Source organism: Oryctolagus cuniculus, chromosome 9, assembly GCF_051225735.1.
Source record: "Oryctolagus cuniculus isolate XC-2025 breed Fujian yellow rabbit chromosome 9, ASM5122573v1, whole genome shotgun sequence".
In the NCBI taxonomy this organism is placed as follows: Eukaryota; Metazoa; Chordata; class Mammalia; order Lagomorpha; family Leporidae; genus Oryctolagus; species Oryctolagus cuniculus.
The window spans coordinates 102944787-102972603 of NC_142875.1; the positions used below are offsets into that span (position 1 = coordinate 102944787).

At 52.7% G+C, this 27817-nt stretch overlaps 1 protein-coding gene across 1 annotated transcript; it reads right to left on the bottom strand.

Annotated features, from left to right (window-relative positions):
* Window positions 1-1332: 1332 nt before the first annotated feature.
* On the bottom strand, window positions 1333-27477 carry CD4 (CD4 molecule). Its single transcript, NM_001082313.2, is given in 10 exon segments — window positions 1333-1415; window positions 1743-1810; window positions 2096-2220; window positions 2733-2930; window positions 3595-3930; window positions 4738-4974; window positions 5372-5530; window positions 14227-14403; window positions 14523-14620; window positions 27462-27477. Coding segments are annotated over 9 exon segments (1380 nt in total). The 5' UTR covers window positions 14572-14620; window positions 27462-27477; the 3' UTR covers window positions 1333-1384.
* Between the last annotated feature and the right edge of the window lie 340 nt (window positions 27478-27817).

Consider the following 27817-nt stretch of genomic DNA (forward strand, 5'->3'; position numbering starts at 1 on the left):
GTCTCTCTCTTTCACACACATACACGCGCGCACACACACACACGCCACCTTTACAGTAAGTTTATTGTATTTTTCTGTCAGCTCCGGGAGGCAGAGGTAGGGGTTGGGCAGGAATGGGGAGCCTTGGCAGCAATTGGGTGGTCTTCCTGGAAGAGGCAAGCTGAAAAGAATGAAGGGAAAGGAAAGGGGGGAGGGGAGAAAGAGGTTGGGACTGAGGGAGATGGTGAGGAAGGGAAAGAGAAGAGAGGCAGAGGAGGCTGGGGTCCCTGAGAGGAAGAGGAGGGGGCATCCTGCTAACTCTGGTTGCCTTGCATCATGGACCATTTGGAGGCAACATGAAGGAGGGTTTGGGGCGCAGGGGACCTGAGGCCTGGTGCTGTCACCTTTCCCACAGGGCTGCGCAGGGCTCACTCTGGGGCCAGCTTTGCACAGGGTGAGTGGGCACTGGACGCCTGTCCCTCAGGGCCTGTGCTCTCATCAGGGGCTCCCAAGGCAGCGTCTCCAGGGAACACAGGTGATGAACGCCAAGACCAGGAGGGAGGCTGTGCCCCTGTTCTGCGCTCTCTGAGACTGGCCCTCCCTGTGGGGCCTGGGCTCCTGGGAGCCCAAGGGGACACATGGGTACCGTGAGCAGCTGCGTGGCATTTCTCTCGGCATTCCAGAAGCCGCTGGGGGAGTCTGGACTCCGGCACTTGCACCCTGTGTGACCATGGGTACTCACCTAGCCTCTGGGGGTTCTGTTTCTGGCCTACAAACTGGACGTGATGGCCTCGTCACTGCCAGCCTCCTGGGGTTTCCATAAGGTAGACAGATAGAGCGAGGTGCAGCTGTGCTGCTGGGTGGTAGGGAGCTGTTGTGGACCCGTATGTGGCTGTGTGCGTGGTGTGTTTCTGGGAGGCCCACCTGGGCAGGAGGTAAGTGTGTGGCTCCGCCAACACAGGTGAGAAGCAGGCAGCATGGGGCAGTGGGGGCTGCAGTCCACCAGGAGCCCTGGGTCTGAGTCTCTCCTTGACTGGCTGTGGGGTCTCAGGCAAGCCCCTGTTCTCTTTGATCCTCTCCTGTAGAGTCCTGTGCTCCCTGCCTCCCTGTCCTCCTCTGCATGCCAGGTAGGGCTGGTCCTGTGCTCGCCCCTGGGATCCAAGGGGGAGAGGGTAGAGCAGAAATAATCAGCAAAGAGCAGGGCTTGAAGACAAAGGAAGTGGGGGCAGAATGGCAGGGTGACGCCTCTGGAAATTGCAGAGCTGGGCATGGGAGAGGGCAGAGGCAGCGCTGCGATCTGCTACATTCATCCGGTCCTCGGGCCCCGGAGGAGCCACCAGGACTGCAGGGCAGACAGCTGGGGAGGCTGCAGGTGGCAAGGCGTCCTGGCCTCTGGCCTCGCACCTCACAGGAGATTGTAAGTCTTCTGCAGCCGGCTGGAGAGAGGAAGGAGGAGGGGAGCAAGTCTGTCCCCCCAGCGGCTTCGCCTTCTAGGGCCTCCATGGCTCTTGCTCTGACTCTTCTCTTCCAGTGCTGTGACAGCCTCTGGACCACAGCTGCAGAGCCACATCCGGGTACCCCAGGCCTGCTGCCCCTTCTCGGCAGGCCCCTGCACCCCCTGACTCTCCCTCTCCACCACCTCCGCTTGCCTCCTTCCCTTCTCACTGCTCCCTTCTCAGCTCTTCCTCCTCCCCTCCTGCCCTCCCATCCCCCCACCCCACCGAGTCTCCTGCTTGCCCCTTCCCCTCCACCCAGGTCCTTACTGGGGACACTGGCAGGTCTTCTTCTCACTGAGCAGCTTCTTGATCTGAGACATCCGCTGTGCCTGATGCTGTCCAGGAACAAGGAGGGGAGTCGTGAGGGTCCCCTGCCTCCAGAAGGGAGGTGCCCCTTGGAGGGGGGGTGGGGGAAGCTAGGAGAGGAGAAGTAGTTGCTGTGGCTGAGCCCATCTGTCTGGACACTAACTCTGCGCTCCCAGCTGTCTGTCTGTCCATGTGGGATTTGGGACAGGGCCCGGTCTGCAGTTCGGGAACGTGGGAGTGGGTGGAGAGGGCCAGGCACAGATACAGGAGGGCCCTGGGGGGGGGGGGAGCAGGGTGACTCCAGGGAGACTCACCCGTCGGTGCCGGCACTTGACACAGCAGTAGATGCAGAGCCCAGCGAAGAGTACAAGGCCCGCGGCACCCCCCAGTGCGCCAGCCAGGAGTGTGGGCTGCTGGTGGCTGAGTCCCGTGGCTAAAACTGCAAGAGTGGAGTGGGGAGTTAGGAAGGTGCATCCCCTCCCCCCACCGTCAGAGGCACAGGGTCTACTGGAGGCACCAAGCGCAGCCTTGCTGCCCAGCCAGATGTGGCTGCCATCCTGGGGCTGGAAGGGCGAGGGCAGGGTGCACAAGGCTCCCAAGGGAATGGGCTTGATGCTGTAGAGACTACAGGGTTCTCAGGGGAGCTGGGCACAGAGGACCCTGGCCTGTGTGTGTGCGTGTGTGTGCGTGTGTGTGTAGATCTGGGTTTGGAAGGAAGCCAGGGAGGGGGCTCTTAGCCAAGTGGGCCCCATCTTGGCTATAGGCCTTAGGGAGGTGGGAACTTGTGGGCCTAGAGTGCCTAGGACCACACCTCCACGACCCCAGGCCACCCCACATACGAGCCCTTCACCTCGGGAGGCTGGGGTCCTGGGTGGTCTCTGACAACCTGGCAGGGTCCCACAGCTGAGAAGGCAGAGGCCCGGGGCTGGGCCCTGGAGCCTGAATCCTCACCATCAGCCTTGGACTCCAGCAGCACCTGGTCCCCACTGCTCAGCAGACACTGCCAGGTCCCTGCCTTGGGGTCCAGCACCTGCACCATCTTCTGGGTGGAGACCTTTGCTTCCTGGTCCTCCAGCTTCAAGCTCAGCTTCATCTTGGGGTCAATGGGTCCCAGCACCTCACAAGTCAACTTGTTCTTTACCTGAGTCACTGCAGAGGAATGAGAGACAGAGACAGGAGGCCTGGCCCTCTGGGTTCCCAGCACCCTCGCGCTCTATGGGGATTCAGTGAAACAATCAAAATGATGCTTTGCAGGGGTGGTTGCGGCCTCACAGAGCTCATTTCCTTGCAGTCCTAAGAGAGGAGACACCGCCTTGGACTTGGATTTGAATTCCAATGCCATGGCTTCCAAGGCATGTGCTCCTTGGGCAGTTACTTAAAAACCTGAGCCCCGGAGGATCAATGAATGCAGGGATACGGGGCACGTGTTTGAGTGGGGCTGCCGTGTGTTACGCAGCAAGTGTTGGCCAAATTGCTGTTTGTGGAGTTGTTAGGAGACAAGGAAGGGCTGCTCAACACCATCACTCCATATAAGCAGTGGGTTCTGTTATCCTTGTCAGACAGGTGAGTAGTGGGGACTTAGCCAGGGTTGCAGAGGACTGGGCAGAGGTGGAACTTGGACCCTGGTTCTTAGCGCAAGCCTTCTGCAGATTCTCCACGGAGCCAGGCCATGTGGATCCCAGCCTGAGTTCAAAGCCAGCCCCAGCCCCAGGTTCCTCTAACCAGACATCCCCCTTGTGCGCCAGCCCATCTCCAGGGGAGCCCCTCCCTCCACCTCCACCCCTGCTGTACCCCTCTCAGTCTAGCTCTTCACCTTTCAGCATCACCAGGCTCACTTGCTGATGCAACTTTCCCTTATCAAGGGTCAGGCTCAGGTTTCCGGAACCAGCATAGCGATGCAGGGCCTGGGGCAGGGTGAGGCTGAGCGGGAGCCCCTTGCTCATCTGGATCTTGAGGTCAGGGAGGATCTTCTGCACAGACACCTTCCTGTCCTCCAAGGAGAAGCTGACCCAGGACTGGGCCGAGGAAGCCCCGTCTGCCTGCCACATGAGCTCTCCGCTCAGGCTTTCGTCTTCGAAGTTAAGCGGGAAAGAGAACTCCACCTGCTCCCCCTCTTTCTTGTAGACTGTGGCCGAGGCCTTTTGGAAGCCTGGAGGCAGGAAGGGAGAGAGCCTGGGTGAGGGGGAAACAGGAGGATGCAGGCACACTGGAGGGTGTGCGCATGTGGCCGGGGCAGCGGAAAGGTGCAAGTGGGACCAAGGCGGTCCAGCTCTTCATTTTGGGTGCCTGGGTTTCTTCCTGTCTCTCCACCCCAGCATGCTTCTCCCCCTCAAGGCTTCCGGGACCAGCTCAGCCACGGGGGCCTCTCCCTCCTCAGGTGTGGTTTATCGGTGGGGCTTACTGCCTCACCAGCTGCTGTTCTCAGCGTGCCCCAGTTATCAACTCTCACCAAGGAAGGCACTGTCACACTTAGCTTTGCCCCCATTTCACAGATGCACACACAGAGCTTCAGGAACCTACCTCAGGTTGCACTGGTTGTGGTGGGATCCGGATATAGATCAGACTTTGTGCACTACCCCGCCCACTACACTGTCTCCTGTCACATGAGCACAGGAGGGGTCTGGGGCAGGACCTGCGTTCTGGGCTCTTGGTCTTCCCACAGGGCCTGGCTTGGGGCTGTACAGGTACAAAGTGGCATTTCATAATGGCTGGCTTGCTGGTGTTGGTGTCCCCAAGGAAGTGGATTTGGTAGGGGTGGGGAGATGAAGCAATACAGAAGATTGCTGCTCTTGACTTTCCTCTTTTGGGGCCTGCCCCAGGGGTCTCTGGCGCTCTCCCATCTTCATGTTTCCCCTCCCTCCCTTCTTCTATGGCCAACCCTGAGGATGAGTGCATGGGGGTGGGGGGAGGGCTGGTGCATGGGAAGGGGGTGGCAGGCGAGAGGAGCGTCTCTTACCCAACACTATGATTTTTATGTCTAACTCCAGTTTGTTCTGGTCCTGGAACGACAGGTGGCAGGACCAGGTGCCACTGTCCTGGAGCCTCAGCTTGGGCATGGAGCAAGTCTTCCCGGTTTCTATGATTTTATTTTCTGGACTCTTCCATTGCACGGAGGGGCTCCCCACAGAGGGGCCTTCCAAGGTGAGGGTCAGTGACTGTCCATGTAGCAGGCGGGTGTTCGGGTTGGCAGTCACTGTGGAGGAGGGAGCAGATGGCCTGTGTCACACACCCCATCTCCAAGGAGAAAGGAAGGGGACAGGAAACCAGGAGTGGCTCTCCATCCTCATAACCCTGTCCCAGCATCTCCTATCTCCCGGCACCCAGGTCCCCACCCCCAGTCCAGGCTGAGTTCCCTTTCCCTCCTTCCCTTCCTGAATCTCCCTCCTTCCTTTAGCTCTTTCCCTTCTCTCTCTCTCTCTCTCTCTCTCTCTCTCTCTCTCTCTCTCTCTCTCCCCACCTCTCCATCCAAGGCTGAGGGGGTGTTTGAGACTTGGTGACCTGTCTGACCCACCTGTGGCTGCCCCAGTTGGTGCAGGGTGAGAGCAGGGGAGGCAGGGAGATGGGAGGAGGGCTCAGCCTCCCCTACTCACATCTGAACACCAGCAGTTCCACCTCCATCTTCTTGTCCCCCACTTCGCAGATATAAGTCCCCGAGTCGTCCATCCTGAGATCCTTGATGACCAGGGGGAAAGATCCTTGGTCCCACATGTTTTTTTTGGATTCAACGCGATTGCTCAGCGGGGAGTTCCCTGGGAACAGAAGCCACGTGCAGGAGATGGAGGCACCCTGGCAGGGGTGGAACCCACAGGTGCTCTGACCTGAGCTGACGATTTCGTGCAGAATTGGGGAACCCCCGACTGGCCAGGAGATCCCACGACGTCCACTTACCCGGCTGGGACGGTGGGTCACTCATCCGGAATGGTGAAATCATGGCCTTATTTGGAGAGCACCAGCTTCTACAAGCCCATCCCTGACACCCATAGTCTCCAATGACCTTCGCAACAGTTCCCGGAAATAGATGCCCATTCTGCTCATTTTGCTGATAACGATTCTCACACATTATTGGTAAGAATGAACACCAATGTAATTTGTTTGGAAGGTAATTTATAGTATCTATCAGAATTACAAATGTGCTTACAAAGCTAAATGTCCACAAAGGATAGGTTATATAAATTATAGTTCACCCTTTGGGCAATTGCTAGGCAGCCATGCAAGAGGCATGAGCAATCTTTCTATACAGGGATCTGGAACAGTATCTCAGAAACACCCTTCACTGAATAAAGCAAGATGTGAAACAGGCTACTATTCATTGTAAAAGGAGTAGGAAACTACCCCCATAAGCACACACATGCATTTGGTTGGTTCCCTATACCAACAAGTTCTACACCCACTGATTCAACCAGCTGTGGATCAAAACTACTTGATAAAGGGGAATGGATATTTGGCCTAGTGGTTTAAAAGTACACATCCCAGGGCCGGTGCTGTGGCATAGAGGGTAAAGCTGCCGCCTGCAGTGCCAGCATCCCATATGGGTGCTGGTTTGAGTCCTGGATGCTCCACTTCCAATCCAGCTCTCTGCTATGGCCTGGGAAATCAGTAGAAGATGGCCCAAATCCTTGGGCCCCTGCACCCACGTAGGAGACCCAGAAGAAGCTCCTGGCTCCTGGCTTTGGATCAGTGCTGCTCCAGCCATTGTGGCCAATTGGAGAGTGAACCAGCAGATGAAAGACCTCTCTCTCTCCTCTCTCTCTCTCTCTCTCTCTCTCTCTCTCTCTGCTTCTACAACTCTCTGTGTAACTCGGACTTTCAAATAAATACATAAATCTTAAAAAGAAGAAGAAGAAGAAGAAGAAGAAGAAGAAGAAGAAGAAGAAGAAGAAGAAGAAGAAGAAGATGTCCCACATCAGACTGCCTGAGTTCAAGTTCAAGCTCCTCCTCCAATTCCAGCTTCCTACTAATGCCTACTTTGGAAGGCAGCAGGTGACAGCTCCAGGAGTTGGGTCCCTGTCACCTCATGGGAGAGCTGGATAGAGTTCCTGGCTCCTAGCTTCAGTCTGGCCCAGCCCTGGCTATTGCAAGCATTTGGGGAGTAAACCAGCACATGGGAGATCTCTCTGTCTCTCTGCCTTTCACATAAATAAAAGCTTAAAAAAGAAAAAATATTTTGGAAAGTTAACATAAGGAAATTAAACTTTGGTTGTCCTGGAAGAGGAGTGAGGCCCAAGAAATAGGCGTGGGAGGAAGGCTTTTCAATTTTACTTCTTTTGAAATTTGGCTCCAGTAAGTGGTGGAACATGGATTAATTCAGGCCTCTTGGGTACACTGCACAACACCATCTCTAGAACACTCCTCTGGCATGGGTATGCGGTCCCCTCTACTCTTTTTTTTTTTTTAATTTTAACTTTTATTTCAAAGGCAGACAGAAGGAGAGAGAAGTCTTCCATCCACTGGTTCATTTCTGAATGTTCACAACAGCCAAAGATGGACCAGGCTTAAGACAGAAGCCAAAACTCAATCCAGGTCTACCACATAAGGCAGACCCACGTACCTGAGTCATCACCTGCTGTCACCCAAAGTACTTTAGCAGGAAACTGGAATTGGAAGCAGAGCAGAGACTTGAACCCAGGCACTCTGATATGGGACGCAGGTGTCCCAAGCAGCATCTTTTTATTTATTTATTTATTTATTTATTTATTTTTGACAGGCAGAGTGGACAGTGAGAGAGAGAGACAGAGAGAAAGGTCTTCCTTTGCCGTTGGTTCACCCTCCAATGGCCGCCACGGCCGGCGCTCTGTGGCCGGCGCACCGCGCTGATCCGATGGCAGGAGCCAGGAGCCAGGAGCCAGGTGCTTTTCCTGGTTTCCCATGGGGTGCAGGGCCCAAGCACCTGGGCCATCCTCCACTGCACTCCCTGGCCACAGCAGAGGGCTGGCCTGGAAGAGGGGCAACCGGGACAGAATCCGGCGCCCGGACCAGGACTAGAACCCAGTGTGCCGGCACTGCTAGGCGGAGGATTAGCCTAGTGAGCCACGGCGCTGGCCCCAAGCAGCATCTTAACAACTGCACCAAATGCCCAAGTCTCTGTTGACTTAAAAATTTCACTGCATCCCCTGCCAACTTTACAAATGACTCTGACCTAACCTCTCTCCTCAAGTCTGAGCCGACAGCCAAGGGATAAGTCTGGATAACGGATAAAAGATAAGGCTACTGCTTGCCATCACCCCAAGTTCAATTGGTTCAAAATGTATGTCTCCAAAATGTATGGGGGTTGGCATTGTGGTGTAGTGGGTTAAGCTGTCATCATTTCCAATCCAGTTCCCCTGCTAATGGCGTGGGAAAAGCAGCAAAAGATGACCCAAGTCCTTGGGCCCCTGCACTCATGTGGGAGACCCAGATGAAGCTTCTGGCTCCCAGCTTCTGCCTGGCCCAGCCCCAGCAGTTGTGGCCATCTTGGGAGTGAACCAGCAGACGGAAGATCGATCTCTCTCTCTCTCTCTCTCTCTCTTTCCCTCTTTCTCTGTAACTCCACTTTTCAAATACATAAAATATTTTTTTTTAATGGAATGTGTCACCTTCTGTAAGGCTGCCACAAAACACACCAAACACTGGAGAGAGAGAGAGAGAGAGAGAGAGAGAGAGAGAGAGAGAGGGAGAAGGCCACATGTTCAGGAACAGGTTCTCTTAAAACTTTGCGGGGGGGCGGGGGACGGGCAGGGAAGTAGGAGCAGTGAATCCCATTAGGATGTGGGTAGAGTTGACACTGCTGGTTGGGCCGTGGAGTCACCTGGCTTTCAGCCATGGTTGGGGCTGGGGGCTAGAGCCTAGGATGGTGTCTGGGGTGTAGATTGCGCCACAGATAACACTGCCATTTTACCAACACCTTCCTCCTAAAATAACACTTCCTCCGTGCTTCTGTCTTTCTCATATAAAAAAAATAAAAAATGATGGCCCACTTGTGCATGTTGTCCTCTATGCTGGAAAAGCAATTGCAATATAGTGCGACAGGTCTGAGTCTGGGTGAGTCTGGCATAGATCCCTGTGGGAGATTAGTGTTGAATCAAGCCTGAAAAGAAGTGTAGGCAATGGGGGGGGGGGAGTGAGGGCTTCAAGGTCCAGCAGGGGCCCCAGCCTCCGCAGAGCAATGCCTGCACAGCACTGCTGCCAAGTCAGCCTCTCTGCCTCTCCAACAAATAAAAGTAAAAAGAAAGAAAAGCAAGGAGTGGCCGCAGTTGGTAACTGAAGGGAAACCAAGTATTCCCTCTTCTGGTTCAGAAATTAGGGGACCACGGAGGATCACACTGAAATTAGGAGAAATCAGGAAGTGGCCAGGGGAGCTGCTCTGGAGGAACATCAGGTGATAGAAAGAGAACAGAAACATTGACACAAAAAGTAGCACATCGTGTTAACCTCACAGCAGATCAAAGAAATGCAAATTAAAACTATCAAATTAGCAAAAAAAAAAAAAAAAGTTGTAAGTAGGTGCTACAAGGTTGCAGTAGAGAGAGGCACCAATGACAGTGAACTAGAGGTAGGTAAACAAAGTCTTTCCGGAAGCAACCTTGAAGTACTTCAAAATGCTTATGGAAAATTGAGCTTTTTGAATACCGCTATTGTGTACCCACTATTTTAAAAGATTTACATCCTTCATTTCATTTCTTTTTTTTTTTTAAGATTTATTTATTTATTTGAGAGGCAGAGTTACAGACAGAGAGCGCTTCCATCCACTGGTTCATTCCCCAAATGGCCAAGAGCTGGGCTGTTCCAAAGCCAGGAGCCAGAAGCTTCTTCTGGGTCTCCCATGTGGGTGCAGGGGCCCAAGCACTTGGGCCATCCTCTGCTGCTTTCCCAGGCCACCAACAGAGAGCTGGATGGGAAGAGGAGCAGCTGAGAGCGAAACCAGTTCCCATATGGGATGCAGGTGCCACAGCCAGGGGCCCAACCTATCATGCCATGGTGCCAGTCCCCCTTCATCTCGTTTCTAAAACCTTACCCTTACAATGATTTTTTTTTTTTTTTTTTTTTTTTTTGGACAGGCAGAGTGGATAGTGAGAGAGAGAGAGACAGGGAGAAAGGTCTTCCTTTGCCGTTGGTTCACCCTCCAATGGCCGCCGCTGCCGGCGCACCGCGCTGATCAGATGGCAGGAGCCAGGTGCTTCTCCTGGCCTCCCATGGGGTGCAGGGCCCAAGCACTTGGGCCATCCTCCACTGCACTCCCTGGCCACAGCAGAGGGCTGGCCTGGAACAGGGGCAACTGGGACAGAATCCAACGCCCCGACTGGGACTAGAACCCGGTGTGTTGGCGCCGCAAGGCGGAGGATTAGCCTAGTGAGCCACGGCGCCGGCCCTTACAATGATAATTTAAAAATTCAATTTGTGGCATAGTGGGTAAAACCACTGCCTGCAGTACCAGCATCCCATATGGACACCAGTTTGAGTCCTGGCTGCTCCACTTCCAATCCAGCTCTCTGCTATGGCCTGGGAGGCAGTAGAAGATGGCCTAAGTCCTCGGGCCCCTGCACTCATGTGGGAGACCTGGAAGAGGCTCCTGGCTCCTGGCTTCAGATCAGCCCAGCTCCAGCCGTTGCAGCCAATTGGGGAGTGAACCAGTGGATGGAAGACCTCTCTCTGCCTCTCCTCTCTCCGTGTAACTCTGACTTTCAAGTAAATAAATAAATCTTTAAAAAAGGAAAGAAAATGTAATTCAAAATTTAAGTTCGAAAATAATAACTATAGTGACTGGTGTTGTGGCACAGCAAGTTAAACTGCCACTTGGGAAGTTGGCATCCCATATTAGAGTGCTCGTCCAAGTCCTGGCTGCTCTGCATCTGATCTAGCTTCCCACTAATGTGCCTGGAAAAGCAGTGGATGATGGACCACGTACTTGGGCCCCTGCCACCCATGTGGGATGCCTGGATGGAGTTCTGGGCTCCCAGCTTTGGCCTGGCCCAGCCCTGGCTGTCACAACCATCTAGGGAGTGAAGCAGCAGATGAAAGATCTCTCTGTCTCTCTAGCCCACCTCCCTCTCTTTGTCCCTCCTTCCCTTCCTCTTTCTTGCTGTGTCACTGCTTTTTAAATAAATAAATCTTTTTAAAAATAATTATAGAGTGGACATTTGAAACAGCAGTTAAGGAGCTGGGGTTGGGGTGCAGCAGGTTAAACCACCTTCTGTAATGCTGGCATCCTATACTGGTGCCAGTTGGAGTCCCAGCTGCTCCACTTCCCATCCAGCTCCCTGCTAATGGCCTGGGAAAAGCAGTGGAGGGTGGCCTGAGTGTTGGCTCCTGCACCCATGTGGGAGACCTGCATGAAGCTCTTGACTTCTGATTTCTGGCTTCAGCCTGACCTAGCCCTGGCTGTTGTGGCCATTCGGGGAATGAGAGTGAACCCAGCAGATGGAAAATCTCACTCGCTCAACTCTGCCTTGCAAATAAATAAATAAAAACAGGAGAAAGAGGAAATAGCAATTAAGCTGCTGTTTGGGATGCTAACTTCCTATATCAGAGTATCTGGATTCCCTGGATTTAAGTCCCAGTTCTGCTTCTTTTATTTTCTTTTTAAGATTTTATTTATTTGATGGGTAGAGTTAAAGAGAGACAGAGAGAAAGGCCTTCCATTTGCTGGTTCACTCCCTAATTGGTCGCAATGGCCGAAGCTGGGCTGATCCAAAGCCAGGAGCAAGGAGCTCTCCTGGTCTCCCAAGCAGGTGCAAGGGCCCAAGCACTTAAGCCATTTTCTACTGCTTTTCCAAGCCATAGCAGAGAGCTAGATTAGAAGAGGAACAGCCGAGACTCGAACCAGTGCCATTATGGGATGCCAATGCTGCAGGTGGAGACTTAGCTCACTATTTGACAATGCTGGCCCCCGGTTCTGCTTCTACTTTCAGCTCCCTGCTAACTCATACTCTCAGAGACAGCAAGTGGCGGCCCAAGTGCTTGAATCCCTGCCATCCATGTGGGAGATCTGGAATGATTTCCAGACTCTGGGCTTCAGGCTGGCCCAGCCCCAGCTGCTGTGGGCATTTTAGGGAGTGAATCAGCAGATGGAAGATCTGTCTCTCTCTGTGCTTTTCTAAAAATTAATTTAAAAATTATGGTGTTAATAGAGCAAAGTGTTAGACAAAAGGGTAATGGCTGCACATTAGAGTATATTAATTTAGTGGTATATTAGACTAGCACTAAAATGATATAATTTTTCACGAAATGGGAAATATTAGTAACATTTTTTTTAAAAAAAGGATTTTTATTTATTTATTTGAAATCAAGAGTTACAGAGAGAGAAGGAGGGATATCTTCCATCATCTGGTGTGCTCCCCAAATGGCCACCCTGGCTCTGGCCCAAACCAGGAGCCCTGAGCTCCATCGGGGTCTCCCAGGTGGGTGGCAGGGGCTCAAGCCCTGAACCATCCTTCCCTCTTTCCCAGGCACCTTGGCTGGAGCTAGATTAGAAGCAGAGCAACTTGGACTTGAACTCGTGCTCCCATATGGGATGCTGGTGTCACGGGCAGTGGTTTAACCCAGTGTGCTACAATGTAGGACCCCATAACATACATTATAAAAGCTTTTTCTTTTTTTTTAAGATTTATTTATTTGAGAGGCAGAGTTACAGACAGAGAGAGGGAGAGACAGAAAAAGAGAGATCTTCCATCCACTAGTTTACTGTCCAAATGGCCACAATGGCCAGAGCTGAACCAACCTGAAGCCAGGAACCAGGAGCTTCTTCTAGGTCTCCCATGAGAGTGCAGGGGCCCAAGCACTCAGGCCATCTTCCACTGCTTTCCCAGGCCATAGCAGAGAGCTGGACCAGAACTAGTACCCATATAGATGCTGGTGCCACAGGTGGAGGCTTAATCTACTATGCCATGGGGCCAGCCTCATAAAAGTTATTTTAAGATGCTCTTTCTTTTAAAAATATTTAATCATTTATTTGAAACATACTGAGAGTTAATGAGCAAGAGAGAGAGCAAGCTTTCACCTGCTGGTACTCTCCCCAATGCCTGCAGTAGATAGGGCAGGATCAGGCTGAAGCCAGGAGCCTGGAACTCATTCCAAGTCTCCCACATGCATGGTAGGGACCCAAGTACTTGAGTTATCATCTTCTGCCTCTCTGGGCACACATAAGTAGGAAGCTACAATCAGTAGACTCAGGGAGCTGATGTTGGCCAACATCCTGTATCAGAGTACTGGTTCGAGTCCCAGCTACTACACTTTCAATCCAGCTCCCTGCTAATGTACCTGGGAAAGCAGTGGAAGGTGGCCCAAAGGGCTTGGGTAGGCCCCTGCCACTCACATAAGAGACCCTGATGGAATTCCTGGCTCCTAGCTTCTGCCTGGCTGAGCCCTGGCTGTTGCAGCCATCTGGGGAATGAACCAGAAGATGGATTTCTTTCTTTCTTTTTCTTTCTTTCTTTCTCTCTCTCTCTCTTTCTCTCTCTGGTGCTTTGCCTTTCAAATAAAATAGCAAATCAGAGCTTAGATATGGGATGCTAGTGTCACAAGCAACAGCTTAACTTGCTGCACCACAATGCCAGTCCCATATTCTGGTGATTTTAAAATTAAAATTTTTGTATTGAGATATTACAGATTAACATGCATTTGCAAGCAATAAGACAGGTGATCCTATGAACCTGTACTAGGTTTACCCTGGGGTTACAACTTGCAAAAACTATAGCACAATATCCCATCCCAGATGTTGACTTTTTAAAAAAAAAATTTTTTTTTTCATTTATCTTGAAAGAGTAACACAGAAAGAGGGAGAGCCAGAAGAGAGCAGTCTCCCACCTGCTGGCTCATTCCCCAAATGGCTGCAACAGCCAGTGCTGGGTCAGCCAGGAGCTTCAGCCAGGTGTCCCACGTGGGTGGCAGTGGCCCTACCACTTGGGCCATCATCTGCTGCTTTTCCCAGGCCATTAGCAGGGACCTGGATCAGAAGTGAAGCAACCAGCCCTCCTATGTGGCATCCCAAGCAGCAGCTTAACCTGCTGAGCCACAACCCTGGCCCTTCCAGGCACATCCACAGGAAGATGGACTGGAAGCCAGTAGCCAGGACTCCAACTGGTATTCAGATATGGGATGACAGTGTCACATGTAACCCATTACACCACAATGCCAACCCCTGTTTTGTTGCTTTTAATGGAAGTAAACAAAGTATTGTCTACAAGGGTCCATAGCAATAAATTCGTGAAGTTATCAGTTTCATATAATTATTTTCTTAATGACTATTAAAGTAAGACCACAAACATCGATATATTAGAATCAATATACTAACCAAAGCCATTCCCTGGGCCAGCAGCAGTTGGTATAGAGGAACTTTGGGCAAAAGGATCAGAGAGTTTCGGTCAACCCCAGACTTTTGGAATCTCAGAGTTTTCCAGGAGCTGGTGTCTGACCAGGGGTGTTTAATCCATAGTGTGTTTTCCTCCCTGGCCAGGGGACAAGGATGTCCTACCTTTAAGCCAGAAGGAGGAGGAGGAGGAGCCCTGGTTTCCCAGGATCTTGACCTGGTTCGCATGTTTCCAGTTGAAGACTGAGTTCCTCTTCTGGGAACTCTGGCAGGGCAGCTCCACGATGGCTCCGGCTTTGCCTCTCACCACGGTCTTCCCCCAGGTGGCCGCTGGGAGTAGTGCTAGGTGGGAAAGCAGACCTCTCCTGCTCTGCCCCATCTCCCCATTTGCCCATCAGCCCCACTCCCCACACCACGCTCACCCCAGGCCCCGAGTCCAGTCCAAGAGTCTGAGCACTCACCCAGCGGCAGCACCAGCAGCAGGCACTGGAAGTAGATTCTCCGGTTCATGGTGGCTTTGCTGAGGCGGGCAGGGGCCTGAGACTTCAAGGACCTGAGCCTGCAGAAATGCGGAGAGAGAGACACACTAATCTTTGGGCAGGAGGCATGTATTGGACGTGGGGGGTACAGAGACTCCTCTGGCATCATGACCCTTAGAGCCAGTCCAGGGCACTGAACGTGGGCCCCACTGAACAGGCCCCCTGCAGGGCAGGTCATTAAATGCTGGGCCCAATTTATTTAATGTTTTTGTGTATTTTCTTTTAAGATTTATTTCTATATTTACTTATTTAAAAGGCAGAGTAATAGAGAGAGACAAAGGGGGTGGGGAGAGAATTTTCCATCTGCTGGTTCACTTTCCCAAAGGCCATAATACTCAGAGATGGGCCAAGCCAGAGCCAGTAGCCTAGAACTCCATCCAGATCTCCCATGTGGGTGGTAGGGACCCAAGGACTTGGGTCACCTTCCACTGCTTTTCGGGCACATCAACAGGGAGCTGAATTGAACGTGGAGCTGCTGGGACTCGAACTGGTGCTCTGATATGGGATGCCAGTGTCATAGGTGGTGTCTTAACCCTCTGTCCCACAACTCTGGCCCCTTTTTGTTATAGTTTTCAAAAATGATTTGCATTTCATTTGGAAGGCAGAGGAGAGTCAGAGACAGACAGATGTGGGGAGCAATCCGGACTAGACTAAGTTACTCGAATTAGGACTTATTCTATGCATCTGCTCTCCCACAATATGGCGCTGGGAGAGAAGTAAACAGCTTCCGCACAGCTGCCTCCAGTTCAACTAATGAACTGTAGGACTTGCTCCTGATTGGAGAGCAGCGTACTCGGCGTGTGGGCAGCCGAGTTGGGATTGGCGGAAGAGGACTATAAAGGAGGAGAGAGACGGCATGCACCAGGAACATCTATGGGGAACATCTAAGGGAACCCGTGCAGCCCCCGAAGAGAGCCGGCCGGCGGTGTGCCGCTCCCCTGCGGAAGTGGGGAATGCGGCCAGGGGGAACTGCCCTTCCACGGAGGTGGAAGGGATAGTAGCCAACCCGGGAAGAACCAGCAGCAAACCCGGGGAGGGCCGAGCAGACAAAAGAACAGCGCAGGGTCCTGTGTTGCTCCTCCACGAAGAGGGGGAGCGACATAATGGTGCCGTGACTCGGATAGGAAACTTAGGACGGATATGAAACTTAGGAGGGAAGAAACGGGAAGAGCTGGGAAAATACCGGAGAGAGAGACTAGCAAACAGCCTAGGGAAAAGCCGGACGAAAAAGGTGCCGGAAGAAGCTATTGAAAGCCTAGGCATAGACTCGGATACGGACTACGGGGGGAAGCTGGGAGAAATCTCTAAGGTCAAAAGCGAAAGTGAAAGCTAGAACAAACAGACTCGGATGCGGACTGTGGGGAGAGGCCAGGAGAAATGAGGGAGGAATATTGTTGGAAGAAAACTTAGGGAAACATACCGGGTAGAGAAAAGTGTTAGGGAAATTGAAGCCGCGGGGGGGCAGGCCGAGGCGGAAACGGAAGCCACTTTGGGGTTCTCAAGTTAGCCCGGGAATAGGGGGCGAAAAGTTGAAACCAGAAGCTGAGACGCAAGCCAGATTGGGATCCGTCTGATTAGCCCGGGGAGCAAAGGACGGGAAGCCAAACCGTGGGGCGGAGACGTACGCTGGGTTGAATTCGCCAGGCTAGCCCGGGGAACTTGGATTGAATGCTAGTGGTGGAGACGCAAGCTACGCTGTGTTACTCGCGGAAGCCGCCGCGTGCAGAGAGAGCACGGGGCGTGAATAGATAGGGAACGCTGGCGTAGGCCGTGGTTCAGACGCGAAAGGGTTAAGCGTGGAGACCGCGGAGCGCGCGAAGCCGAGCTGCGCAAAGCCGGGAAGCTGCGCAGATGAGAGAGGCGCGCGGGCTGAAGCGGCGCAGAGCCGGGAACCCGCCGGCGGGGCGAGGTGCCGGAAAGCCGCAGGGATAAGAGAAACAGAAGTTTTAGAAGTAAAGTGAGAAAAATAGGAATGCTGGAAGATAGAAGTAAAATGGGAGAAATAGGAATGCCCGGAGATAGAGAAATGGAGAAAAATAGGGCCTCCCCTCAACATGCCAATTAGAGGGCTTGGATTCGGTCTGCCCGATTGGTGAGGTGGTGAGCACCTGGGCGGCTAGCCGCAGGTCACCGAAGACAGGCACGAATTAACATCAGTAAAGCTTCCCCACAATACCGCAATTAGGAGGCTTGGATTCGGTTTGCCTGATAGGTCTTGTAAGTCCCCTGCAGGCAGAGCAGAGCATGCGCTGCAGGGCACCGAACACAGGCACGCATCAGCGCCTAAAAACCTCCTCACAACATGGCGAAGAGAGGACCCGGATTCGGTTTGCCTGATAGGACTTGTAAGAGCCTGTGGCAACTCTAGCAAGTAGAGCAGAGTGTGTACCGCGGGACACCGAAGACAGGCGTGTATCAACGCTAAAAAATAAAAAGAAAGGGGGATCTGTGGGGAGCAATCCGGACTAGACTAAGTTACTCGAATTAGGACTTATTCTATGCATCTGCTCTCCCACAATATGGCGCTGGGAGAGAAGTAAACAGCTTCCGCACAGCTGCCTCCAGTTCAACTAATGAACTGTAGGACTTGCTCCTGATTGGAGAGCAGCGTACTCGGCGTGTGGGCAGCCGAGTTGGGATTGGCGGAAGAGGACTATAAAGGAGGAGAGAGACGGCATGCACCAGGAACATCTATGGGGAACATCTAAGGGAACCCGTGCAGCCCCCGAAGAGAGCCGGCCGGCGGTGTGCCGCTCCCCTGCGGAAGTGGGGAATGCAGCCAGGGGGAACTGCCCTTCCACGGAGGTGGAAGGGATAGTAGCCAACCCGGGAAGAACCAGCAGCAAACCCGGGGAGGGCCGAGCAGACAAAAGAACAGCGCAGGGTCCTGTGTTGCTCCTCCACGAAGAGGGGGAGCGACAGACAGAGATCTTCCATCCACTGGTTCACCCCACAAAGGCCCACGACAACCAGGGTTGGGCCCGGGCCAGAGGCTGGAATTCGGTAGAGGTCTCCCACGTGGGTGGCAGAGACCTGTTCTACTTGAGCTCTCACCACTGCTTTCCAGAATGCACATTAGCAGGAGGCTAAGTCAGGAGCAGAGCCAAGACTGGAACCCAGGCACTCTGATCTGGAAAGTGGACACCCTAAGTGGCATCTTAACCACTAAACCCAGCACTTGCTCCTGGGCCCAAGTGAAGACTGGGTGATGTTCTTGGTGTGACAAATTCTCTAACTTCACATCTCATCACACACAGCCAAAGTCAGTATTTCCATGTGTGACAAAATACCAGTTAAAATGTTAGAGCGTTTATATGAAAAGTTGTAACCTTTTACTTCGAAAATAAATGCGGCCGGCACCGCGGCTCACTAGGCTAATCCTCCGCCTTGCGGCGCCGGCACACCGGGTTCTAGTCTAGGTCGGGGCACCGGATTCTGTCCCGGTTGCCCCTCTTCCAGGCCAGCTCTCTGCTGTGGCCTGGGAGTGCAGTGGAGGATGGCCCAAGTGCTAGGGCCCTGCACCCCATGGGAGACCAGGAGAAGCACCTGGCTCCTGCCTTCGGATCAGCGCGGTGCACCGGCCGTGGCGGCCATTGGAGGGTGAACCAATGGCAAAAGGAAGACCTTTCTCTCTGTCTCTCTCTCTCACTGTCCACTCTGCCTGTCAAAAATAATAATAATAAAAAAAATAATAAATGCAACATATAAACTTTCTTTTTTTAAAAAATATTTATTTATTTGAAAGTCAGAGCTACATAGAGAGAGAAGGAGAGGCAGAGGGAGAGGTCTCCCATCCGCTGGTTCACTCCCCAACTTGCCGCAACAGCCGGAGCTCTGCCCATCTGAAGCCAGGAGAAGCCCCAGGGTTTCCCACGTGGGTGCAGGGGGCTTAAGGACTTGGGCCATCATCTACTGCTTTCCCAGGCCATAGCAGAGAGCTGGATCAGAAGTGGAGCAGCCAGGACTCGAACCGGTGCCAATATGGGATGTCGGCACTGCAGGCAGAGGCTCTACCCGCTACACCACAGCACCAGCCCCCAAACTTTATTTAACAAAAGTAACTGGTAAAGAGAAACAGGTACTTAAATTAAGACAGAAACTGACTAGAGAAAATTTTATCTTCAACACCTCCACTAAAGCAGTTACATTTAAGTGAGCACTGTTGCTGTGTCAAATACAGCTCAGTCACAGGTGTGGATAAATGGTTTGCACGTTTAAAGTATTCATTGAACACTACCATGTATATATAAGTATATATGTATATATAATGTATATATACATATATAATGTGTATATGTATATATATAATATATATATATATAATGTATATAGGCCGGCACCACGGCTCACTTGGCTAATCCTCTGCCTGAGGTGCCGGCACCCCGGATTCTAGTCCTGGTTGGGGCACTGGGTACTAGTCCAGATTGCTCCTCTTCCAGTCCAGCTCTCTGCTGTGGCCCGAGAAGGCAGTGGAGGATGGCCCAAGCGCTTGGGTCCCTGCACCCACATGGGAGACCAGGAGGAAGCACCTGGCTCCTGGCTTCAGATCAGCGTAGCACTGGCTGTGGTGGCCATTAGGGGAGTGAACCAACGGAAGGAAGACCTTTCTCTCTGTCTCTCTCTCACTGTCTATAACTCTCTGTCTCTCTCTCACACTGTCTAACTCTGCCTGTCAAAAAAATAAATTAAATAAAATAAATAAATATAATATATATATACACATTAATTTGAGGAACTGATGATCTCTAGATACACCTTGTTTCTGTTGACCTTTGGAAGAGATCCCCTAAAAAGAAGAATCCGGGGCTCTGGCCTGTCCTAGACTCTGCTGGACTCTAGGTCTCCTCCGGGCCTCCTCAGACGCCAGGTGGGTTTTGGGTACTTGTTTGGAGAGTTCTCTGGGTGGCATGACATGCCAGTACTCGTAGTGCTTGTCGAAGTACTTGACTGAGTGGTAAATCTGCGTGTGATGTGCGGTAAATCATCCTGCCAGTGTGTGGCGGACAGGGAGAAACCAGAGCATAAAGAGCGGGTACAGCAACTGCATGTCACGTCCAGCCTAGGCAACAAATTGACCACAGTTACAGAGGGAGAGAAAGAGAGAATCTTCTATCTGCTGGTTCACTCCCCAAATGGCTGCTACAGCCAGGGTTGGGCCAGGCCGAAGCCAGGAGCCAGGAGCTTCATCCAGGTCTCCTGTGTGGGTACAGGGGCCCAAGCATCAGTGGGTCATCCTCCACTGCTTTCCCAGGAGCATTAGCAAAAAGCTGGATTGGAAGTGGAGCAGCCATTATAAACATTTGAGGAGTATATGGTAGATATCTCTCTTCCTTTCTTTCTCTGTCTTTCAAATAAATAAAATAAAACTTGGTTTGTTTTTTTTTTTTTTTTTTTTTTTTGACAGGCAGAGTGGATAGTGAGAGAGAGAGACGCAGAGAGAAAGGTCTTCCTTTGCCGTTGGTTCACCCTCCAATGGCCGCCGCTGCAGCCGGCGCACCGCGCTGATCCTGGCAGGAGCCAGGAGCCAGGTGCTTTTCCTGGTCTCCCATGGGGTGCAGGGCCCAAGCACCTGGGCCATCCTCCACTGCACTCCCTGGCCATAGCAGAGAGCTGGCCTGGAAGAGGGGCAACCGGGACAGAATCCGGCGCCCCAACCGGGACTAGAACCCGGTGTGCCGGCGCCGCAAGGTGGAGGATTAGCCTATTGAGCCACGGCGCCGGCTTAAAACTTGTTTTAAAAGTGCAAAAAAAATTTTAGTGTTTTTAATAAGCATTGTAAATAGGAAATATTTGAAAATTAAATTTAATAAGAATCCCAGCCTTACAGAAAAACAAAAATTGGCCTCCCATGAAGAACTAAATAAAGAGAGAGAGGGAGAGAGATGACCACTTTTCAGCAACTACAGTATGGATAGGTTTTCTTGTTTTATTGATTATGTGAGGCTTTTAACAATTAGTTCAGGAAGGAAGCTGGTGGACTTAACACAGAGTAGAGAAAGTATCTCTCTGGTCTGAATTTCTGCCCTGCTTCTACTTTTAAAAAATATCAGCATGGATTTCCAATTCACTTAGGTAAACAGAACTTTTTATTCATCATGGATATGAGGGTACTTCAAAACTTTATGGAAGAGGCCGGTGCTGTGGCTTGGCTGGTGAAGCTGCCACCGGGCAGTGCCGGCTTTCCATATGGGCTCTCTGCTATGGCCTGGGAAAGCAGTAGGAGATGGCCCATGTCCTTGGGCCCCTGCACCCATGTGGGAGACCCGGAAGAAGCTTCTGGCTCCTGGCTTCGGATTGGCGCAGCTCCGGCCATTGCAGCCATCTGGGGAGTGAACCATCAGATGGAAGACCTCTCTCTCTTTCTCTACCTCTGCCTCTCTGTAACTCTGCCTTTCAAATAAATAAATATTTTTTAAAAAACTTTATGGAAATGAGGTTAAAGGAAATTTAATGTTGGTGAAAAAAATTTTGAAATCCATGCATGCAAGAGACCTTCAAAATGTTCATGGGAAATGCATGTGATGAAAAAACTATGCGTGGACCTCACAACTTTTGCACCAAAATAAATGTATCCTTTAATTCCATTTCCCTGGGAGCTTTCTGAGGTATCCCCCCATAAACACGGACACACTCACACACACACATATCTACACATGTATCGTAACTTGTATAGGTTCAGAAGTTCATGGTAGGCCAGTTCCAGAGAGTTTTTTTTCCCAGAGAGATTTTTTAAAATGTTTGCTTCATTATCTTCATTTACTTGAAAGGAAAAGAGAGACAGAGAGATCCTCCATCTATTGGTTCCTTCCCTAAATGCCCACAACAGCCAGGAGAGGGCCATGCTGAAGTTAGGAGCCTGGAAACTCCATCCAGGTCTCTCATGTGGATGACAGAAGCCCAAGCACTTGAGCCACCCTCCACTGCCTCCCAGGATGCATCAGCAGGATGCTGGATCAGAAGCAGAGTAGTTGAACCAGCACTGTTATGGGATGCTTAACCTGCTGTGGCTCAACACCTCCAGATAGTTCCATTTCATCTGTGAACTGCATTACTTTTACTGATGTTGAAATTTGCAAATGTATAATATGTTCGCAGGTGTCAGCTGCATTTTTTTCTTTTTCTTTTTTTTTTTTTTTACTAAAATTTATTTTTATTTCAAAGGCAGAGTTATAGAGACAGGGGGAGAGACAGAGAGAATTTTCCATCAGCTGGGTCACTCCCCAAATGCTTGCTACAGCTGGGGCAGGGCCAGGCTAAAGGCAGGAGCCAGGAACTCCCTCTGGGTCTCCCATATGGGTGGCAGGTATCCAAGGACTTGGGGCATCTTCGGCAGCTTTCCCAGGCACATTAGCAGGGAGCTGGATTGAAAGCAGAGCAGCCAAGGAGACTTGGGACAGGTACTCCAACGTAGGATACCATTGTCACAGGCAGTGGCTTAACCAGCTGCTCCACAACGCTGGCCCATGAGCTGCATTTAAGTTGCCCTGTTTCTCTTTTGATTTTTGTTGAGTCTCTGGTCTGCTTGCTAAAAGCTAGGGTGCTTCAGGCCCTTGTGCAATTTAAAGCAGAGGTGTTGTGTCTTTGAGCTTTAAAGCATTGAACAAATGGAAACTACAAATAGAAGTGGAAAAAGTCTGGGTTTACGTGTTTTGTTTTGTTTTGTTTTTTAAGTAAAAACTTAGGAAAGTTTAAAAACATGCTGTTCCTAGTGCCGGACTGGGCTGTCTGTCAGGCAGGATCAGAAAACGATGCAAGGGTCAGGCATCTGGTGTAGGGATTAACACAGCACCTGGGGCATCTGCATCCTGCATCCAAATGCTCACGCGGGAGTCCCAGCTCCTGGCTTTGGCCTGGTCTGGTCCCAGTTGCTGTGCACATGTGGGGAATTAACCAGCAGAAGGGGTCTCTCTCTCTCTCTCCCTTTCAAATGAATAAAGTAAACAATTTTTTTTAAGAGGGAAAAATGCAAATTCTCAGGCCCCACCCCAGAACTGCTGAATCAGAAAGTGGAGGCAGATGTTGTCATCTGTGTTTTCACAAACCTGCAGGTTACTGATGCTTGGTCAGATTTAAAAACCTTAAGTTGAGAGGGCCGGCGTTGTGGCGTAGTTGGTAAAACTGCCACTTGCACTGCGGGCATCCCAGATGGGTGCCGGTTCAAGTCCCAGCTGCTCCACCTCTAATCCAGCTCTCTGCTATGGCCTGGAAAAGCCTCTCTGTAACTCTGCCTTCCACATATATAAATAAATCTTTTTAATAAAGAAAGATTGAAGTTGAGACCAGGTACCTGGCCCAGCACTTAATGTGCCACTTGGGATGCTCCCATCCCATATCACGTCTGGGTCTGGGTCCTGGTTCCACTTCCAATTTCAGCTTCCTGCTAGTACACACCTTGGGAGGCAGCAGGTGAAGGCTCAAGTAGTTGGGCCCCTGCCACCCATGGGGGAGACCCAGGTAGAGTTCCAGGCTTTCTGGCTTGGCCTGGCCCAGATGCAGCTGTTGTAGGCATTTGGGAGAAGGGCAGATGGGAGATTTCTCTCTCTCTCTCCCCATCAAATGAGTAAAATTAATTAATTACATGGATCATTTGAGTATGGGCATACTCCTAGCCCTGGCCCCAGGCCCCAGGCATCCCCCTGTGTGTTCCTGATTGGGAGGTCCTGCCAACCACTCTCTCTACCCAGTGCTAACTGCCACAGTCAACCAGGCTCCCTCAGCCTCCAGCTGCCAGATAGGCGTGGCCACGGGGAAGTGCCCAGGGAGATGAGATGGGAGGGAGAGCACCGCGGTGCAGGGGGTTAAGCTGCTGCTTGCAACACTGCCATCCCCTATTAGTGCTGGTTTCATCCTGGCTGCTCTGCTTCTGCTCCAGCTCTCTACTAATGGCCCAAGTGACGGGGCCCCTGCCACCCACATGGGAGACCTCAAAGGAATGCCTGGCTCCTGGCTTCAGCTTGCCCTAGCCCCAGCTATTGAGGACTGAGCTATTTGAGGAGTGAACCCGTGGATGGAATACCTCTCTCTCTGTCTCTGTCTCTCTGTCACTCTGCCCTTCAAATAAATAAACAAATCTTATAAAAATATATTTTAAAACAAGAGAGATGAGACGGGAGTGTTGGGCAAGAGGCCCGGGTGTTTCTCCTCGCTCTGGGCATCCTTTCTGGCACCAGCTGGCTGTGTGTCCGCCCAGTACAGCTCCCATCAGGCGGCCGCTTACCCACAGCTCACGCCCTCACTGTGTCTCACAGGCACCATTTTTGCTTCTTTAGGACCTTCCTGCTGTTGCCATGCCTGCGCAGCTCCGCGTGGGAGCTGCCTCCTCCTCCAGCCCAGGCCTCTGCCGTGTAACCCCCTCCCACAGTCTACCAAACCCTCTGGGGTAGATGCGGTTTCCTGCCCAACACTTGAGAGAGAGGAGGTGCTGGCGGCTTGGTCCTGCAAGCAGAAAAGCCTCCCTCCAGCTACTGCCGCCTGGAAGGGGAACCGAGCAGGACCCATCCCATGGTGGGACAGGTGGACTCTGTTTAAACCTGGGGGTAGGAAGTCAGGAAAGAAGCCCCAGTCAGAGAAGGGAGGCTGCTCGCTGGTCCCCCGCCCTGGAGTGGGGGGGGAGTGTTTACACTCCCTGTAACCTGGGGTGCAGGAAGCATTCAGGGGAAGGCTGGGGGAGGGGCGGCCTCACACCTAATAGGGTTTCCACTGCCCCGTCCCAGGCAGGCTGTGTCCTCGGTGTGTGGAGGGGCGCGGAGGGACAGTTTCCCGACAGGACACCCCTGAGGTCCAGAGTCAGCTTTTCCTGCTCAGAGGCCTGAGGAAGGCTGGGGGCGTTGTTTTTTTTTGTTGTTTGTTTGTTTGTTTGTTTTTTGACAGATAGTTATAGACAGTGAGAGAGAGACAGAGAGAAAGGTCTTCCTTCCGTTGGTTCATTCCCCAAATGGCCGTTGCTGGCACTGCGCCGATCTGAAGCCAGAAGCCGGGTACTTCCTCCCGGTTTCCCATGCGGGTGCAGGGCCCAAGCACTTGGGCCATCCTCCACTGCACTGCTGGGCCACAGCAGAGAGCTGGACTGGAAGAGGGGCAACTGGGACTAGAATCTGTTGCCCATATGGGATGCCGGTGCCACAGGCAGAGGATTATCCAACTGAGCCACAGCGCTGGCCCTGTGGGGGCGTTCTTGACCGGTCCTCATATGGTGGTCATTTTGTCACTCACACACACACACACACCCCGCACCCCGAGGTCCTGGAGGCCCTGCAGAGGGCTGCCTCCCTGCCCCCAGCGCCACGCACCTCCCCACCTGCCCTGCTTGGTGGAGGAGGCTGTGGGTTTCCAGCTGCTGCTTGCTTTGTTGCTTCTGGGTTTCCGCTACCACTTCAGAGGCCTGGCCTTGAGTCCCCTCCTCAGCATCCTCCCAGCGCCCTGCCCTGGTGCAGTGGCATCCTGTGTTCTCCTGTCTGAGAGGCCGGGCGCAGGCTGGCTGGTCCCAGGCCTGGCGTGAGCCTCTCCCACCCTCTCCCCTCCCCGTCCATGGCCCACTTTTTCCCTGCCGCCTCCCTCTCTCCTGCGGTATCTGCTCACATCTGTGCATTTCTGTATTAGGGCTTTCCCTGGGCCTCACACACCTGGGGGCCATGGCGGCTGTCCTGGTCTCCCTTTGCCCCTGGCCTCTTTTTCCATCTCTTCCCACCAGCTCCCATCTGACTGACAGGGCCCTGCGGGCATGGCCTGCGGCCATGGGTGGGCTCAGGTGGATATCACAGGATAGACTTCCATAGGCATGGAGGGGGCCTCCGGAGAGGCTGGGTGTCTGGGGAAAGTGGGCCCACAGGAGAGGGGGCAGGGAGGGGAAGAAATGGGGAAACTGAGCAGGCGGGGAGAGAGACCCGCCCAACATGGCAACACCCCCTCCCCAGCCCACCCCGAGCTCGCTCTGAGCCCTTGAGGTTCCTGCCGCCCTCACCTCTGCCTGGAGAGCGAAGCAGGGGCGCACGAGAGGGCACAGCCCCGCCGCAGCGACAGTCTGAGGTCCCATGGGCGCTTTCATCTTCTCCCCAGAGCCCCCACTCAGCCCACCGGAGCCCACACACGCCCTGCCTATGGCTCAGTGGCGCTGTGTGAACTTCCTAGAGACCCGGCCCCTCTAAGGGTCCCTGCGGTCGGTGGCCGCAACCTCCACCATCCTCTCCCTTGCCCCAGACGCCCACGCTGCGGGAGCTGCGCCCCCTTCTCCCCTCAGCCCCTGAAAGGTGCCATCCGGAGCAGGGCTCCACTTCTGAGCCCTGGTAACCCCCCGACCTTCCCAGCGCCCAGACGCCGCGGCTGCTTCGCTTTATTTATTTACTGGGTGTCCAACACGTTCAAGACCCTTGGCCCATGCAGGACCCCTTGGGAGCCAGGGTTGCTTCCACGCTGTACCTGGGCCCTGTCATGGGCGGATTTTTATTTAGAGAATAGACCTCTTGTATTTACAAGCAAGTGTCCCCAGATTTGAGGGGGGAAGTCACCCCCTGAGCACCCCAAATCCTACGCCCGGGAGCGCTCTCATCTGATGTGGACGGCGCCATTTTGTATCAGCCACAGAACCGGACACAGCACAAGAAATTATTTGTCAGAGCCTGAAATAGCGGGTTCTACTGTCTGGTTCTACCATCAGGTTCTACTCCCGGCCTTGCACCCCTAAAACTGGCCCCCCAAGGGCACATCTTGCTGAAGCAGCTGCCCCGCTTGGAGAGAAATCTTGGCATAATGGGGCAGGCAGCCTGTCTGCTCAGAGGGAGCAGAGTGGCCTCAGGCCGGCTCTCCCACAGGGAGTCTGGAGGGGACAGCAGAGGCCCCGGGCGTGGCCTGGCTGCAAGACCCTGAGGTCCCAGGACAGGGAAAAGGCCGAGGCTGTGGAGGCAGGAGGCTGGGGTGCCCCAGGGCCACCTGTTTTGAGAGTTCCTGGGTCCTTGCTCTCCCCGACATGGCTCCGGGCCCCGGCACGGCCTGCAAGTGCTCTGCTGACCCCCCTGTGCCTCCTGAGGTGCTGAAAACCCATTCTCTTAGCGTCAGTTTTTCTTCCAGCACATTTTCCTCAGCATATTTATCTGTCGCGTTGCAGCCTTTCATACATAAGAGCTCCGTTTCCACAATTCCAGAGCTTTAGCTTTCGCATTTCCTTATTCATTTGTAACTCAACCAAAGCCAGAATGCCTTTAGGCCTGTTGATCACAGATCCTAACAATGCCCAAAAGTAGACACATGTTTACTCGGCAGATACTTAAGAGGCTACAAGATCACATCGCGTAGGAAATGCAGACATCGGGGTGAGTTTTTGGTGACTGCGTCATTGGGAAAATTGATGTGGGGGGACTTGCCTCTAGACTAGAGTCTACTTCTCTTTCTCATTTTCTTGCCTTTACCTTTTTTTTCGCTCTCCATTTCTTTTTTGTAGGTCTCCTCTTGCCTTAACACTTGTTTGTTCTAATTTCCCCCTCCTCCTCCTCTTTCTCCTCTCTTCTCTCTCCCACCCTTCATCTTCTCTACCACCCAATGCCCAATTGTCCTCCACTGCCTTTCCCATCCCGAGGTGGCCCCAAGTCTCCATTCCCAGTCTGACCCTCCAATTGGGGTCAGTACCCCTCTTAGGAGCTCCTGCGGCTCTGGACACTGGCTGTGCGCAGTGGGGTGCAGGTTCTGGCCTCCCGAAGCTCGTGGTCCCAGTGGGAGATCACTGCTCATGACCGGTCTGGGGAAAAATGCGTCAGAAAGTGACCAGAGCTCTGAGTGGGGAACCGAGAGCCCAGCACGCTCCAGCGCATCTGCCACTACGTTCCCCTCTGCACTTCCAGGGAAAGGAGAGAAGCTGTCTGTCCAGCTTACCTCTGGGCCCTGGGCTGCCTTCCCCTCTGCTCACACGGGTGTGTCTGGGCGCAAGCTTGGAGCTCTGCAGCCAGGAGGCCGGTGGGAAGAGGGTTCTGTCACTGCTGCAGAGATGGGCTTCAGTGAAGAGAAACAGGAAGCCCAGGAGCGAGGCTCCTCCGCACCCCAGGCCTGGGCGGGTCCCGCACGTCACCAGCTGGGGCTGGGGTCTCCACCCCCTGGTTCCCCGTGAAGATGTCAAAGTGAAAATGCCAAAGTCAAGGGAAAAAGTTACAGCTGAACCTCTAAGTCTGGAGCCCTGAGTATCGCTGCCACAGCTGTATAGCAAAAAAAATAAATAAATAAAAAATAAAAAA